Source organism: Chrysemys picta, chromosome 9, assembly GCF_011386835.1.
Source record: "Chrysemys picta bellii isolate R12L10 chromosome 9, ASM1138683v2, whole genome shotgun sequence".
NCBI classification, from domain to species: Eukaryota; Metazoa; Chordata; order Testudines; family Emydidae; genus Chrysemys; species Chrysemys picta.
In genome coordinates this window covers 17,722,586-17,739,941 of record NC_088799.1, presented here as the reverse complement: position 1 = coordinate 17,739,941, position 17,356 = coordinate 17,722,586, and the positions used below count along the sequence as shown (strand labels likewise).

Here is a 17,356-nt window from a genome sequence, read left to right as displayed (position 1 = left end):
CATTTCTGAAAGCTTAGAACTGAAGCCTAAAGCTTGTACAGTACTTAGCAGTCTCCTGTACGTTTTACCACATATGGTCCCATAGGAAATCAGTTGGGTCTTTTGTTGAAGAGATGCTGAGCAGCTGAACTGTGAGAGCTAGTTCAGTTCAGAGCCAACATAGCTTATCTTGAGTTAATGAGACCTACTGGAGTCATGTGATAGGCAGGGCTGTCTTTCCTCTCAGTTGTTTACATTAGCACCGGAACCATTATCTTTTGTTATGAGAGAGAGTTGACACAAATGTAGATCAACTACAAGAATATTCCCACAGACTTCTCTTATGGTGATGATTCAGTGTGTTCAGTTAATGATTTGATAGCAGGTATTGTGTACTAAGGGTTATGTCATGGAAGGCTTCAGAAATAGAGAAGGTTATTGAATCGATTGGCTTCTTTGTTTAGATTTTGCACGTTGATTTATTTCCCTGTTATGAATGTTCTATTTCTTTCCCAGCTGTCAATTTTATTCTTTCTTGTCTATGTGGATATGAGATATTTCATAGTGCATGCACGTGTGTGAGTATATATACAGTGTAGATTTAATCCAGTGTCTATCTATTACTTCTGTAATATATTGTGTTGCTGGGGTGGGGTGGAAAATTAACGATAGTACTAACTAGGAGTGTAAGGGCCTATTGCTAGGCCCTTATACGGTCTGATCCTACTGCCATTGAAGTCGATAGCAAACCTCCCAATGACTTCAGTAGAAGCAGGATCAGATCCATATTGAATTGCTGGAATGGGAGAGAGAGCACACAAGGGAGAAAGCAAAGGCCCAGTCCCTCTCCCAGTGAATTCAGAGTCAATGACAAAATTTCCATTGGCCTCACTAGGTATGAAGATGAATCCTTGGTGACCACTGGTGGTGATTCTCTTGCAATACCATGTGACATTTAACTTTTAAAGTCAGGATGGAAAGAAAATATGTATGAAAAATTTGGGCCTGATTGTGCAAGCTCCTCCCAGAAGTTATAAAGCATCTTTCAGCACTAGTCCCAAATAGAGAAACAAATAACTACTCTCTGCTTGTAATGTTACATCCTTTCCTCTCCAGCTCTTGGTCTGCCTTGTCGTTTAGAGTTTAAGCTCTTCAGGGTATGCGTTGTCTTTTATTCTGTGCTTATATGACACCTAGCAATGAGGGCTTCATCTCAGTTGTTTTTTCTAGGTGCTACTGTGATACAAATAATAGTTAAATAAAAATATAAACAAGGAAAAGGCTGTTTAAAACCAAGATCGGGGAGGAAGCCATCACAGTTGAATCTGTGATTGTTCTTCCCCTTCAGGTATTGGAGGTATTTTTTTAATAATAAGGCCTCTTAAAAGCTTCACTTTTTACTAACCCACTTTAAAATGTCTCCTTTTTTTTTTTTTCTTTCCCTCCCTCCAGATAACGAAGAGCTTTACCTTGCTAAAGCAATTCACAAGTCGTTCCTAGAAGTCAATGAGGAAGGTGCCGAAGCTGCTGCTGCCTCAGGTATCTGACTCTGAACTAAATTATAGGTCTGGCTGCCCTGTATTAATTAGTATTTTAAAAATGCCTTAGTGCAGAGCCAAAAAGCGGAGCACAAACAGCATGAGGACACAGTCTGGCAAGTGTCCCTCCTTCCCAGAGAGGATGCTGGAAATTGAAAATGCCAACATTTTCTTAATATGAGTGTGTCATAAAGTGTCTCAAGTGCTCAGTGGAAAATATTGCTCCTTTCTCCCATTTCCTTTCTAATGAGAGGTGGGAGGGTACATGCTGCATTTTTGAAGATAGATTTTCTTTCTGGAACTTGAATCTTGGCAATTTGCAATGGTTGTGGTTATTTTATTTTTCCTCATCATGTGCAATTTGCTAATTGAGACGGTCTGTGTGTTTTCTCCAAAACGGTTAGAAGTACCTCAGAGAGATTGTTGTGTTTTTAATAAGCACTTAAACAGGGATGTGAGCAGGAATGCAATAGCTAGAAAAGGCTAGCTTGCCAGCAGTGATGCTTCAGGGGCCAGATGGTGAAAATGCTTGGTTGTCACAGGCAAATCTTGACCCTCCCTCTTCCAAATGAGATACTTCATTTGCTAACTTGCTTGCATTATGATGTGATTTCTCTCCATAAGTACTTGTACCATTCTTCGAGCAAGAGAAAAGCAGCACCCTTTGTAGTCAATCCCGGTGATTCTTTTGAGCTTGGCATTTAACAGTCATGTGGGCAGAGATTATTGGCATGCATAGGTTTTTTTATTGCCAATGCAGTCAAAATGAAAAAGTTAATAAAACACTTGTAAATAATAAAGCCCTAGTGAAAACCTTAGAAGATTTCCAAATATAAGAAAATACCAAAGGGCCAAAATCTGCCTGTCTCCTCATATATTTTGCCTTTAATTTTGTTTTTTAAAATACAGCAAACAACAAAGAGCTAAATTAAAAATTTCAAGGTCAGCCCCACACCCTTAACGCTTCTTCTATCTAATAAGGAGTTAATGTGAGTACCAGGGTCAGGCTTAGATCTGTCTAGCACAATAAGAGTGGTTAGTGATACTGTCTACTGTAATACATTTTCCTTTGAAAGGGAATGGCCTTCATTACCCAGAGGTTCTGCCTTTTTGTAAGTTATAAGCTGTTCCATCATCACTGGAAATAAATTGTGCCATTGCCCATTGTTAATCATTCTCGGAGCATACATAGACATGTAATTACTTTGGAAGTCTGCTTCCTTTTAGATTAGATTGTTCATGCTATTTGTTGGTGACAGTGCAATCATGTAGGCTTTAATTCCTATTCATGGGCTTTACAAGTATCACGTGTGAAGAGGTTAACATGTTGTATAGAGGGAGAGTATGGGGAAGATAAAGTAATACCTGACATGCTGCTTGCGTGTGTTTTCTCCCCTTTAGGAATGATTGCCATTAGTAGAATGGCTGTGCTGTACCCCCAGGTTATAGTCGATCATCCATTTTTCTTTCTGGTCAGGAACAGGAGAACAGGTAAGTGTATGCGGTTTCTGAGCTGTTTTCTCATTGTTTACAGTGAATCCCCATCGGACCCATGCAGCAGAGGCTGTTTTGGATCAATAAACTGGTCTTAGAGTGTAATTTTTTTCTCTACTTTCTGCTCTGCAATGCTTTGTGTTGAGGGATTTTAACTAATCTCTAATAACACACGTTGCTTTAACGCTCCTCCCAACCCCAACCTCACACAGGAATAGCCTGGGGAAAATATTATTGCTCCTTTTTTAGTAAGTGATTGTAGGAAAAATTCACCAATGAACTTCCTGAGGGCTGAGGCACAATTGTCATTGTAATCTTAAACCATAGCTCTACGTTTGACTTCATCAGGGGACACCGTCGTGACTCCCCTTGTGCAGTCAGCATTCTTGGAACACACCCTCCGACTTCAGTAAGAGCTTTGCTTTAGAAAGTCCAGCAGAATTTGCCCCAATACCAAGTGATTTCTGGAAAGGACAGATATTGCAGTTATGAATAATTCTCTGGTGCCACTGGTGTGTATTCTGTGGCAGGCAAGGATGAGAACAGTACTCACTGGCAATATGGCCTCTGATGAAGCAATGTATTGGTTTGATATTTGTAATTTGTTCTTGGTGATGTCGTGGAGGTGACTGGATAACAAATAGCATGTTACTATGTGACCACACAGGAGCTGGAGCTGTCTGTTATGACATCTCGCCTAGTCTGGAGCAAAATTCAGTAGCTTCAGTTCACAAGGGTTTTAGTGCATCTGAGATCAGTCTGGTCTAGTATGTGCAAGATATGCTTTCTTATTATTAAATTTTCATATTGCAGTACTGCCTAGCGTTGGGGCCCCGTTGTGCTAGGTGCTGTACAAACATTAACAGCCTTTGTCTCAAACCTTGCACCTGGTGAGCTAGGTGCATCAGAGATGCCCTACCAATGTACTGTCCAAGAGGATTAAGCTATAGTGAACTAGACTCATTACTTCTGAATGAGGGCATCCACACAGGGTTTAATACACGATAACTTATGTCCATTTACTGAGTGTCCCCTTACGGATCCTTCCAGAGAGATGGGGAAGGGGAATCTGATGGGCATCACAGAAGACTACAAAACCCTCAATCTGATAGTGTCTAGTGAGCAATTTATACACTGAAGATGTGCTATGTATGGGAACTGAATGACTGAGGACAGTAGTACTGGTATATAGAACTTCTTGCCTCTTGGTAGCCATTCAAATGAGAAATAAGTCCAGTAAAAGACCAAATTTTCATTCTTTTTGAAGTCATTGGGAGCCTTGCCAGGGAATTCAATGTTAGCAGGAACATGAAATTATCATGAAAGTTGCCTGTGGGCAGATGTCCACATTTCAGTTGATACTAGCTGGCACCCTTCTTGAGATCCTCCGCCTAGAAGCCAAGGACTGAATGGATGTGGAGACTGAACTACCCATTGACATCAGTGATGTTCCCTCTAAAGCCCAATGAAGTCCATATGTATCTTTCTACTGATTTCAGGGGCTTTGGAGCAAGCCTCTGGAGTGTTGAGATGCATTGTCAGGGCAGTGGAGAAGTTTTCATTGCTTCTGTCTGTGCTGTACCTGTTCTGAGTACAAACAGAGGAACTCATTCTCCAAGGCTATCAATCCATCACCTCTCACGGATAATAAACTCAGATGCACGATCACCAATCACTTCAAACAACGGAGAGTGGTTTAGAAGTGTGTCCTTCTGTGTGGTTCTGATTTGTGTGTTCTCTCATTTGGTTCAGGTACTATCTTGTTCATGGGAAGAGTCATGCACCCAGAAGCAATGAATGCAAGTGGCCATGACTTTGAAGAACTTTAACTGATAACGCCACACACTAAAAAAGGAAGGAAATAAGCACACTGAGTTTATAATTGATATATTTAAGGTTTGCTGTGTTTTACAATGTACCTTAAGACACTGTTTAAATACTTCCATATTTAACACGGTTTAAGTTACAAGCCAAGTTTATGGAGGAAAGCTTTCAGTATTAAAATAATGGTTCTGTTGCTGTCATTGTGATTGCTGTGTCAGTCCTTAAAATAAAATCGTATACATGTCAACAGCTGTGTTTCGTATTTTAGTGAATTGTAATGCAAAAGTTTGTTAATTCGTAAGTACTGTATTTGTTACACCTCAAAGCTAACCTGATCAGTAAGACCGGACTAGAATGTCTACATTTTTAAATATTACCAGTGGCAAAACTTGATAAATTATTCACCCAGTTCTATTAATTATTTGAAAAATGTAGTCTCTCTCGAAATATTTGCAAGCAGATTGTAATATCTTGTAATTCATTCATTATTTGAATGCTCTTATGCAAATCTTTTTAACTCTCTGGATTGATTGTGAACTGTTCTGAAAGTAAGTATTTGGTATTCGCTGTGCTGGTTTGTTGTGATTGTTCAGATAAGACTTGTGGAGTGAAATCCTGACCTCCTCCATGTCAGTGTAAGACACCCACTGACTTTAATGGGGCCAGGAGTTCATGCATGGTGACATTTAATCTGCTGGATAACTGTGGTAGCCCTTCTTCTGTGAAGACTCCCACATGTGAATCTAAAATGCTGTTTTTGTGAATACTCCTGCATGTGACTTTGAAATTCACTTTCCGTGAATGCTGATGCCAGTAAAACTCAGTCGCATGAATGTTTGTGAATAGTGAGCACAGAACAGGTGTGAGCATGACTGAACTGAAATCATTTACATAGTCACATAAATATTTGTGGATATTTTTCCGCCTCGCTCCTCCCCCACCCCAATGTTTGCCTGGCTCTACTAAGTAATTCTATCCACAGCTCTCTCACAGTAGTGAGCAACAAGGGCATTTCTACAAAATAGGCTCTTTCAGATAATCCTAAAATGTGTGAAAATGATGTTCAGTTTGTGAAATAAATGTCTAATGAAATCTAATCCTCTTTCTTCCTAAACTTCTTATTGAGAACAAAGTGCCAGATGGAACAGAATGATACATGCAACAATCTAAATATTAGGTGGGATAATAAATGCCACCCTCCCTCACAGGAAGGAAGAGAAAGTACCCACTAGTGCCAGACACTGACATATAATTATCACTTCCCACTTTGTGTAAAATATCAAATGAACTGTAATTACTACCAAAGGTGAAAAGGAAAGAAGGTGGCAGGGCTGGAATCCAATCTATGGCAAAAAATACAGTCTGCGGATCAGAGGCGATATGGTTCCTTCTTCCAGTCAATAGGAATTTTGCCTTTGAATTCAGTGGGAGCAAGATGAGGCCTAATTTCTGAAAAAGTTATTGGCTGAGCTTTAGGTGGAATCATTCATAGGATTTCCTGGTACATTTTCAGTTTAAATCAAGCCCTCGCAGGCACTGCTTACATGCTGGACAAGGGAAAGAAGTCCAAAACTTGACAGTGTTGTTCGTGGGACTCTTATATGCTCCCAGGCTCAAAGTTTGAACGTAGTGCTCAGGCCAAAGAACTTGATGAGTGCTGGGAAGAAGGGTTGAGAGCAACGAAAGGAAACTTAACTGAGCACGCGCCTCCCAGGCCAGACTGCAGAACGATGCTCTCCATAGAGGCTAGTTACAAATGCCTCATGGAAACTGGGCAGGAGGATCCATGGAGTGGCTGATACACTCCCCACCTCAGGCTGGCCGAGCTATTTGAGGAACGATCTAGCAACACCTTCTGCAGTGGAACTGCCCCAGTACTGCTACAAATTGGCCTCACAAAATTTCTTTGTTTTGTGTTCTGGACTCTTAGTAAGAATTTACAACCCCAATATCACCTCCACAGAGAATCCTATTTCCTAATGAGCCCCCAAATTAATTCAGAAATTGGAATTTATATTTTCATAGATTCCAAGGCCAGAAGAGACCATGGTGATCATTGAGTCTGACTTCCTGTATACTTTGTTTACTTGGTCCTGCCTTAGCACAGGGTGCTGGACTTGTTGACTTCTCATGGTCCCCTTCGCCTAATATTTCCATGAGTCTATGATAACACAGGCCATAGAACTTCCCGAAATAATTTTTAGAATTTTCCCTTTGGAAAAACATCAAAGCTTGATTTTAAAATTGCCAGTGATGGAGAATCCATCCTGACCATTGGTAAATTGTTCCAATGGTTAATTACCCTCACGGTTAAAAATGTCTGCCTTGTTTCCAACCTGATTTCCAGACATTGTATTGTGTTAAACCTTTCTTCACTAGATTGATGAGCCCATTGTCACATATATGTTTCCCCATGTACAGGGCCGGCTCCAGGCACCAGCTTCTCAAGCAGGTGCTTGGGGCGGCCGCTTGGGAGAGGGGCGGCAGGTCCAGGTATTCGGCGGCAATTCGGCGGATGGTCCCTCACTCCTGCTCGGAGTGAAGGACCTCCCACCGAATTGCCGCCGCAGATCGCGATCGCTGCCTTTTTTTTTTTTTTGGTTTTGGCTGCTTGGGGCGGCCAAAACCCTGGAGCCGGCCCTGCCCATGTAGGTACTCTAAACTGTGCTGCAGTCACCCCTTAACCTTCTCTTTGTTAAGCTAAATAGATACTCAAAGAGCTCAATCACTATAAGGCATGCTTTTCTAATCTTGTGATCATTCTTGTGCCTGTTCTCTGAACTCTCCAATTTATCAACATCCTTCTTGAATTGTGGACATCAGAACTGGACACATTGTTCAAGCAGTGATCACACCAGTGTCAAATACAGAGGTGAAAATGACCTCCTACTCAATATTCCCATTTATGCATCCAAGGATTGCATTAGCCTCTTTGGCCACAGCATTGCACTGGAAACTTATGTTCAGCTGATGATCCACCATAACCCCCAAATCCTTTTCAGAGTAACTGCTTCCCAGGATAGAGTCCCCTATCCTGTAAGCATGGCCTACATTCTTTGTTCCTCACTGTATACATTTAAATTTAGCCATACTAAACTGTATATTGTTTGCTTGCACCTATCTTAACAAATGATCCAGAACCCTTTGTATCCAAGACCTGTCCTCCCTATTATTTACCACTCCCCCAATTCTTGTCACGGGCAAACTTTATCAGTGATTTTATGTTTTCTTCCAGGTCACTGATAAAAATGATAAATAAGATGGAGCCAAGAACTGGTCCCTGCAGAACCCCAGGGGAAACTTACCTGCTTGATCATGATTCCCCATTTACAGTTACATTTTGAGACCTATCAGTTAGTGAGCTTTTAATTCATTTAATATGCACCCTGTTAACTTTATACCATTCTAGTTTTTTAATCAAAATATCATACGGTACCAAGTCAAATGCTTTACAAAAGTCCGGGTATATTACATCAGTGCTGTTACCTTTATCAACCAAACTTGTAATCGCATAAAAAAAAGATGTCGTTAGTTTTGGCAGGATCTATTTTCCATGAACCATGTTGATGGGCTCTGATTATATTTCCCTCCATGCAAGTTATCTGGACCTGCTGATTTTAAAATGTTTAAATTTACTAGCTACTGTTAACATCCTCCTGACATACTAGTGAAATGGACTGTATGCTCATATAACATGACGTCATCATTTTTTCCCTAATACATAACAGAAATATTTATTGAACACTTGTGCATTTTATGCATTACTATTGATAATTCTACCATTTCCATCTAGTACTAGACTAGGTGTTCTCAAACTGCAGGTTAGGACCCTTCAGGGGGTTGCTAGGTTATTACATGGGGGGTCGCAAGCTGTCAGCCTCCATCCCCAAACTCCGCTTTGCTTCCAGCATTTATAATGGTGTTAAATTTATTTAAAAGTGTTAATTTATAAGAGGGGGGGCACACTCCGAGGCCTGCTGTGTGAAAGGGGTCACCAGTACAAAAGTTTGAGAACCACTGTACTAGACCAATACCATTACTAGGATTCTTTCTGTTTCTAATAGTTAAAATTATCCTTATTGTCCTTCGTTCTGCTGGTCATAGATTTCTTCTCGTTTCCCTTTGTGTCCCTTATCAATTTTCTACAATTCATAGCTTCTGATTTATATTCATTACTATCAGGTTCTGTTTCTTCCGTTTGTTATATATTATTGCCTTCACTGCCTTCATTTTCCTTCTAAACCAGGTTGTTTTTTAACCAATATGGCGTTCTTCCATGAGCTGTGCTATTGTGGCTTTTTCACTATCTAATAAAGTGTTCTTAAACAACTTACAATCATTCACATTTTTCTGATTAATTTCTTCCTTCCAGATAATTTGGCTCATAATTGTTTTCAGCTTTGTGAAATTGGCCCTTTTAAAGAACCAAGTATATATATATATATTATTGGTCTGGACATCATTCTGTTCGCACATTATAAATGTGATCAAGTCACTTGTACCTAAGTTATCATTAACTTTTAGTTCTATGATCAGTTCCTCTTTATCTGTCAAGATGAGTTCCAATATAGAATTTCCCCATGTTGGATGCAATACTTTTTTTGAATTAGGAATTTTTCATCTATAATATTTAGAAATTCCAAGGATATTTTAGTACTGACTCCATGAGACCTCCAGGATATGTCACTCAAATTGAAGTCCCCCATGATCATGCAGCTTTTTTCCTACACATGATAGATAAGTGCATAAGGAGCCAATCCTCCTTTTTCCCTAGTGTGATTTGGTGGTCTGTAGCAACATCTGCTAATATCCCATCTTGTGCTTTATCTGTTAGGACATTGATTCATAAGCATTCAAGATAATTTTCTTCATTTTATGCTTGTTATGCTTTTTTCATATATCAAAAAATAAGATAATTGTACTTTTGTTGTTGAATAAGAGGAGACTTCTTTAAAAACAAAACTTTCCAGGTTAATGGCCAAATCCAGCTCTGGTGTAAGTAGAAGCAACTCCAGTGACATCAGTGGAGTTGGCCAATGTCTGAGTTTACCGGAGATGTACAGCTTCTACCATTTGCAGGAAAATACTTTTCATTGTTTTTAAAATTATTGTAATGCATGTTTAAACGTGCTACAGATGTGCTAAGTAATTGTGATCTTTTTGTCATTAAACCTGTGGGAGACAAGAAAATGGCTAATGATTTATTTATCAAAGGCAGTGGTTAAAAATATCTTCAAGTGCCAAACATGCTATCAAAAGGTCTGAAATACTTTTATTTATTTATTTATTTATTTAGTACATACATCCAGTGCAAAAATCTAGGAAAAACTAACCATCAAATATCAATCTAAATGTTTGGATTATGAGCTAATCAGAAAAAAACTTAACATTTTACATTCTCAAAGCACTTTACAAATACTAATTTATTGGATGGTCTTAATAATATTGCTTTTAGGTTTTAATATTGCTGGCTCTTTCACACTGCATTTCTGTATGTTCTATTCAATCTTGTTGACATCACCATAGTGTCTGCAGCCTGGTTCAGGGATATTGATGAGAGCTTAATATTCTGAACTTGTTTGCATTATGTTAATATGCTACTTATGTTGTTACAGTGTTAATAATGGACCAAATATCCTAGCAAAAGCCCCACCAAAGCTGCTCTCCAGGGCTTAGGTTCCAGATCTAAAAGATGATGCAGCAAGGAGTAGGGCTGGGAGAATGCCTGCTCTCCATGATATTATCCCCACTTCATTTTGGGAAACAAGCCAGTGCATGTTAATGCTGACTGTTTCAGCCTTAACTTGCCTAGGGTCCTCCTCTGTAATATGAATCACTCCCATGAGGGAAGGCACCAGAAGTAGCCCTTTATCACAGCCATGGAGACAAGGCTGCTGGGTACAACACTCAAGGTGTCTTGCACTTATGGTAAAGCTCTGAAATCTAAGTCAACCTTAGGTTATCTGCAGGTCTGAGGGACCTGATTCTTGCCCCTAGTGAGGGAATGAGGCAAAAATTAACTTTCCTAGCCATTATATGAGAATAGCCTGAATAGCAGAATGTGGAAGCTTATTCCTGATATGAACAGCAGTACACAGCAAAGAAGAGCAAACATCCTAGTCATAAGAACATAAGAACGGCTATACTGAGTCAGACCAATGGTCCATCTAGCCCAGTATCCCATCTTCTGACAGTGGCTAGTGCCAGATGCTTCAGAGGGAATGACCACAACGGAAATTATCGAGTGATCAATCCCCTGTTGTCCAGTCCTAACTTCTGGCAGTCAGAGGCTTATGGACACCAAGAAAAGGAGGTGGGTGCTTCAGGACACTGGCTGCTGTGGCGGAAATGAAACCGTTGTTCCATGTTTCTTGAACATACAAGAGTTTATTCCTAATTGTGTTGCTGAAAACCAAATTAATAAAGTTGTTATCCACAAGTGTTAGGCTATAGAACATAAGCTATAGCTCAGCAAGAGCATCTCTTGGATAACACATATATTTTCAGATAGTGAAAACGGGCTGGGTATCATTGCCAAGATGTTGGGATAGATATACGAGACTGAATCCAATGCTCTCTACTTTTGGCACACTTTCAGCATTTTCTTCTTATTCCTTTCCTTTCAAGAAAGTATCATTTTTCTTCAACCCCAGGGAGTTGAGGAAATAGCTAGTAACTCAGGGATTGAATATTGCCTGTGAATATAGTAGCTCTATCATACTGTGGAAGCACACTTTCTAGTTTATGCTGAAGTGTTGGGGACAGTACTGGGCCATTATATGGTGTAGTGTAGTTACTATGATTCCGTTGTGGGGGTATGCTAACAAATGGATGGCATTTGAGGAGACTCACCTGGGGGAGACTTGTTGACCCTCATACATGCATATGTGAGGACACACTAGCCCATAGCCACAACTGCTGTTGCACCTTACAGTGTGTTTAGCACATGAAGCTGCTGCACGTTCAGGATGAGGCTTCAGTTTCCCAGGCCTCCTTCCCCTCCTCACTCACCCCCCAAATCTGGCTGAAAGCACAGCCTGGAGCATTTATTTCATAACTTTCACCCTAGCAAATAAGGAAAGTAGCCTATACGATAATGACTCAAAAAACCAATGGTCAGGTTCTGCCTGACTGCATTCACTCTTTGGGTGATCAGCTCATTTACGCATTCCCAGAGCTCACAGTGCGTGAAAGCATCTATTGTGTGAGAAAACATCCTCTGGGGGGATGGGGGGGAAACAGCTGACGAGTTTTAGAGGACTCCAGCATTTTTTAAAATTAAAATGGGAATAAACAATTTGAAAAAGAGTAAACTTTAAGCTAACCCTCTGCCCCCATTCAGTCAAATCTATGGTCTTCAAAATGTAACAGACTATGAATTTTTATAATGGTGCTGCATTAACTGAAGAACCACTTGTCCTCAGCAAGGCCAAGAATTCCCCCTGGGATTCCAGTCCTTGGCTCGAACCACCTATGAATGTTCCTTTCCAACAGTAAAGTTGTTACAGCAATCTTAGAAGCGATCGTGGTTGTTAATATTTGCATCAGAAACCCAAAACAGCCACTCAGCCTGAATTCTAAGCCATTTTGCATTATGTCAATCAGCCATTTCCACTTACTTCAATCACTTAAATGTGCTAATCACTTTATAAAAAGAGGGCAACGTTTTATTGCTCTTTATTTACAACCGTGTAAATGAATAACAACTCTAACAAGCTCGGTGGAGTTATTCTGGATTTATACTGGTGTAATAGAATTGCATCTGGTCCACAGAGTAACATGTATTCTCTGCACCAGAAAGTTTGCAGTCGAATACCTACGGTCAACTCCAAGGGGAGGCCAGGGTGTGTCTGTGCAGAATAACATCACAGGATCAGCACCTATGACAGATCAATCAAACTCAACAGTAGGTGACAGTGGTTGAGGAAAGGAACAATGTGTGCACTATTGCTGAGGAGAAGGAAGAATTCCTGGAAGAAGTGGGATTTAACAAGAGATGTATCTCTTTGCTTCAATTTTCTAGGCTGGACATGTGGTTGACTTTTTTTTTTTTTTTTTTTTTTTTTTCCTCCCTGTTCTCTCTCAAAGGTTTACAGCTCCTTTAGCATCTTTCAGCAGGCTGTAGGAGATAATCAACTATAATAGAAAAATAACAGCCTATTACCTCATTCAGGAAAAGTCTCCCCCTTGAGTGAACAAAGTAACTCTGATTCAGAGTAAAGATGCACCAATATACAGAGAGTATATAGAAGGATTAGAGGTAGCACATTCATTCCATTTTTCTGTATGAACTATAGAGAGAGGCATAGTCAGAGCAAAGCACTGGGGAGCCTTTAACATCTGAATCCTAATCCTGGCTTTGATACTGAGTTCATGTTTAAGAGAGCTGATTTTGTCACCCTATATGTAAAATATTGATAATACTCAGTGGAATGTAAGTTGAAGATAAAAAATCTATGCAAGTGCTAGGTACCATTAACTTCCAGGAAATGGATCCTCTGTCTCTTTTGATTTTACTGCAATATAGTGTATTTAATTTGCTTTTCACAGAAATCCCAGACTCAGTAACACCTAAATGAAGACGTATTTGTATTGAAGTTCTGTGAGTTATAATAAAAGCCCAATAGAATGGGTGAAATCCTGATTCCATTGAAGTCAACACGCAAAACTCCTGTTGGCTTCAGTGGAGCCAGGATTTCACCTAATGAATTTACTTACAAGGGACAAATCCTTGTCTTATGGCAGCCAATAGGAACTCTGCCATTAATTTTAATGGAGTAAGATCTATCCCAATATTTCCACTTGGTGTAGTGACACTCTGGTTTTACTGTAGGTAAAGGTTAATGGACTTTAATGTCCATTAAAATCAACTGGAGTAGTTTTACAACTACTGTGATGTGTAACGTTGTGACCTGTGCTCTCCATAAGATGTGGCACCCTTGGGGCATTCACTAAAAACTGTCTTCCGTAAGAGCAAGCAGAAAGTACACGTTTTTTGTCTTCTCTTTACTGCTGAAAACTATGTAAAGGACAATGATCGTGGATGGCATAGTGACGTCCTGGGAGATCTGAGAGGCCCAGCATGGTCACTGGAAAAACCTCTGAACCAGGAAATATTTTCTCTAGCCCTGGCTTGAAAATGAACATGGAAAAACTGCAAAAGGCAACAGAAATATATTAGTAAATCTGAATATGGCTTTTATTTATGTTGGTAAGGCTAATGCTTACAGAAGGTGGCTAGCCTAGAGACTGACAGTATTCAAGATTAATTAGAGAAAATCTAGTTTATATACGTTTTGCTACAGTTTTATCAGATTTTTTTCCAGAAAATATTTTTCAAGACCGGCTTATTGAGTCATAGAAGAGCTGCGGTAAATCAAACTGCTGCTAATAGATTTCCTCTGGTAGAAGACTATAGTTTACATTCTGCATCTGCAGGAAGATGGACTACAAAATAAAATAATCTGTTCCATCCCAGGACTGTATCAGCTATAACAGCCAACAACAATAACTAAACATATTTTTCACATTTGTATCAAATCAATGAGCTGTAATGTCATACACAGACTGTTGAAATTCTGAGCACTAATTAAATGTTAATCTCCTACAGAAGGACTGAATTAGAAAAATGCCTGATTAATATTTAAGAAGAAAATGTGGAAATTAGAAATATGGGCTGTTTAAAAGCCATCAGTTTTTCCCTGTGACTTCAGTGGGGATGGGCTAACACTGAATGCTTTTGAAAATCCTACCCTTAAAATACACCAGCAGTAGAAGACAAGTTTTATTCTAGCAAACAACACTTATTCTAAAACGTTAGTGATATTAACAAACTGTAGCATTAGGGACAATTACATGTGTATTTCTTTAAGAAGACTGTATGTCCTGTTCAAATATTTCATTTTGTTATTAAAGGGACAGTTTTTTAAAGGAATTTAATCATAGAGATAGAGATGGAGATAAGCACCTAATGGGATTTTCAAAAGTGCCTAGGGTCCAGATCCTCAAATATATTTAGGTGCCTAGCTCCCACTGAAAGCAGTCTCCTAATTTACATTGATTTCAATGCAAGTTAGGTCCCTAGGTGTTTTTGAAACTATCTGCATCCTGAGGCACCTGGCTACCATTTTAAAAACTTACCCAACATTTCTATTGGTCATGAAGCACCTTTACATTGATGTAGATATGGAGGCACCAATCCTGTACAGTCTTATGCTGGTGCTTAAATTTATGCACTGACAGTTGGCCAAACTGGATACAATCATAGGACTGGAAGGGAGCTTGAGAGGTCATCTAGTCCAGTCCCCAGCACTCATGGCAGGACTAAGTATTATCTAGACCATCCCTCATAGGTATGTCTAACCTGCTCTTTACAATCTCCAATGATGGCAATTCCACAATCTCCCTAGGAAATTTATTCCAGTGCTTAACTACCCTGACAATTGGGAAGTTTTTTCCTGATGTCCAACCTAAACCATCTTTGCTGCAATTGAAGCTCATTGCTTCTTGTCCTACCCTCAGAGGTTAAGGAGAACAATTTTTCTCACTCCTCCTTGTAACAATCTTTTATGTACTTCAAAATTATGTCCTCTCTCAGCCTTCTCTTCAGACTAACAAACCTATTTTTTCAATCTTCCCTCATGGGTCATGGTTTCTAGATCTTTAACCATTTTTGTTGCTCTTCTCTGGACTTTCTCCAATTTGTCCACATCTTTCCTGTCATGTGGCACCCAAAACTGGACACAATATTCCAGTTGAGGCCTAATCAGGGCAGAGTAGAATAGAAGAATTACTTCTTGTGTCTTGCTTACAACACTCCTGCTAATACAGTTCAGAATGATGTTTGCTTTTTTTTTTTGCAACAGTGTTACGCTGTTGACTCATATTTAGCTTGTGGTCCACTATGACCCCCAGATCCCTTTCTGCAGTACTCCTGCCTAGGCAGTCATTTCCTATTTTGTATGTGTGCAACTGATTGTTTCTTCCTAAGTAATTTTTTGATTTTGCATTTGTCCTTACTGAATTTCATCCTATTTACTTCAGATCATTTCTCCAGATCATTTTGAATTTTAATCCTATGAGCTTTTTGGACCTGATTCACTGCTGGATTTACTCCAATTTTACAGAAGATACAGGGGTGTAAAACTGGAATAGTGCAGGGATGAATCAAGCCTATTATATTAAAACCAGACTTCAGAGGTCTTAAAATCAGATTAGGTTTTGAAAACAGAAGTGTTAGACAAAGCTTGTAACTAATTTATACCTTTCAGAGAGAGAAAGAAAGAGGACTATATCACAAGATGTCACTATCTTAAGAAGCTGAGAGAGGTCACTCTCTTATGGGCAATAAGTCTAAGGTGTATCCAGATAATTGATTACTAGCGGTGGGTTTCTGGCTCATAAGGAAGTACAGCTCCCAGTGGGAGTTGCTGAGGTGTAGTAGAGAGCCTAACTGAGCTCATGTTTCTGAAATTAGCGGTTGGGCTAGCTCACTCTATTAGTGCTGCTGTGTGGTATAGACCCTCTTCCTTTGATTCCTAACCACAGATTGCTATGCTAAGCTCATCCTGGCTTCTGTGGAGAAAAGACGTCCCCTCTGACCAATCACAGCCTGAGTAACCAGGTTATATGCTTGGTGGGGTGGGGTGAAAGGAATTTTCTTCTCAACAACAGAGCTGTTCTGTAACTATTGCTGGAGCCCAGGGTTGCAGTAGCCTGTACAGGACATATATGCTGTCTCTTAGTTACAGGGGAGAAATGGCTGGTGAATCCATGGTGAATGAGGTCACTGACCCACGTGGTAATACCACCTCTTTCTTCCCCTTCCTCCACCAACATCCATGCTTGCAGTATCCCTGCATGAGTGGGGTCGCAGTCCATTGCTTTCCTCATGTGGGGGAGTCATACTCCTCTATGGAGCCAGTGTAGTGCCCACTGTTCCTGGAGAGAAGACTAGAATTTGTCCCTTAATGATTTGCAATGCAGTCCTTCCTAGCTCGTTCTGGATCTGCATTTTCTGTCTGGTTTGAAGGGGCTTCTTTGTCTCTTCTCTTAACATGGCAAGACCGTGAGGGATTGGGAAAAACAGACGCATCCAGAATTGAAGAGTGTATGAAGGTGTGCTCAGTGTGGCTTTTCCAAAGAACACAGCACGTCCCAGCCAGAGCAAGGCAACAGACAGTCTACCATCATAACGCCATACAAAGAACAAAAATGCAACCTCAGTAACTGATAATCAGCTAGGCTCAGCCAAAAGGAGGCTGTTGTGTAATTTGCTTTGTAAAACTGTTGTGTGCTATCCATCAGCGTCCCTGTCCAACCTGCAGCAGCAATAATGGCCAGGACACAAATAAAGAGCATCTAACCAGTACCTGAGGAGCTCTGCTAATTGGTTCACTATTCTCTAGTTTCTGGCCACCAGTTGGCATCTGTTAAGAGCTGCAAAGTAAACAAACTACACCCAAGAATCCGTTTGCGGTTCACTACTACAAAAAGTGTTATTGATCCTGCAAAACCTAGGA

At 40.0% G+C, this 17,356-nt stretch overlaps 1 protein-coding gene across 3 annotated transcripts in view; it reads left to right on the top strand.

Moving 5' to 3' along the window:
• The window catches only part of SERPINI1 (serpin family I member 1), a 76,875-nt gene extending 66,850 nt beyond the window's left edge, over positions 1-10,025 (top strand). For all 3 annotated transcript variants that reach the window (XM_005299222.5, XM_065557820.1, XM_065557821.1), the window contains 3 exons: positions 1,432-1,518; positions 2,919-3,008; positions 4,764-10,025. In XM_005299222.5, coding sequence (XP_005299279.1) covers positions 1,432-1,518; positions 2,919-3,008; positions 4,764-4,840 — 254 coding nt within the window. In that variant the 3' untranslated portion in view covers positions 4,841-10,025. The remainder of the gene's footprint in view (positions 1-1,431; positions 1,519-2,918; positions 3,009-4,763) is intronic.
• Positions 10,026-17,356: the final 7,331 nt, after the last annotated feature.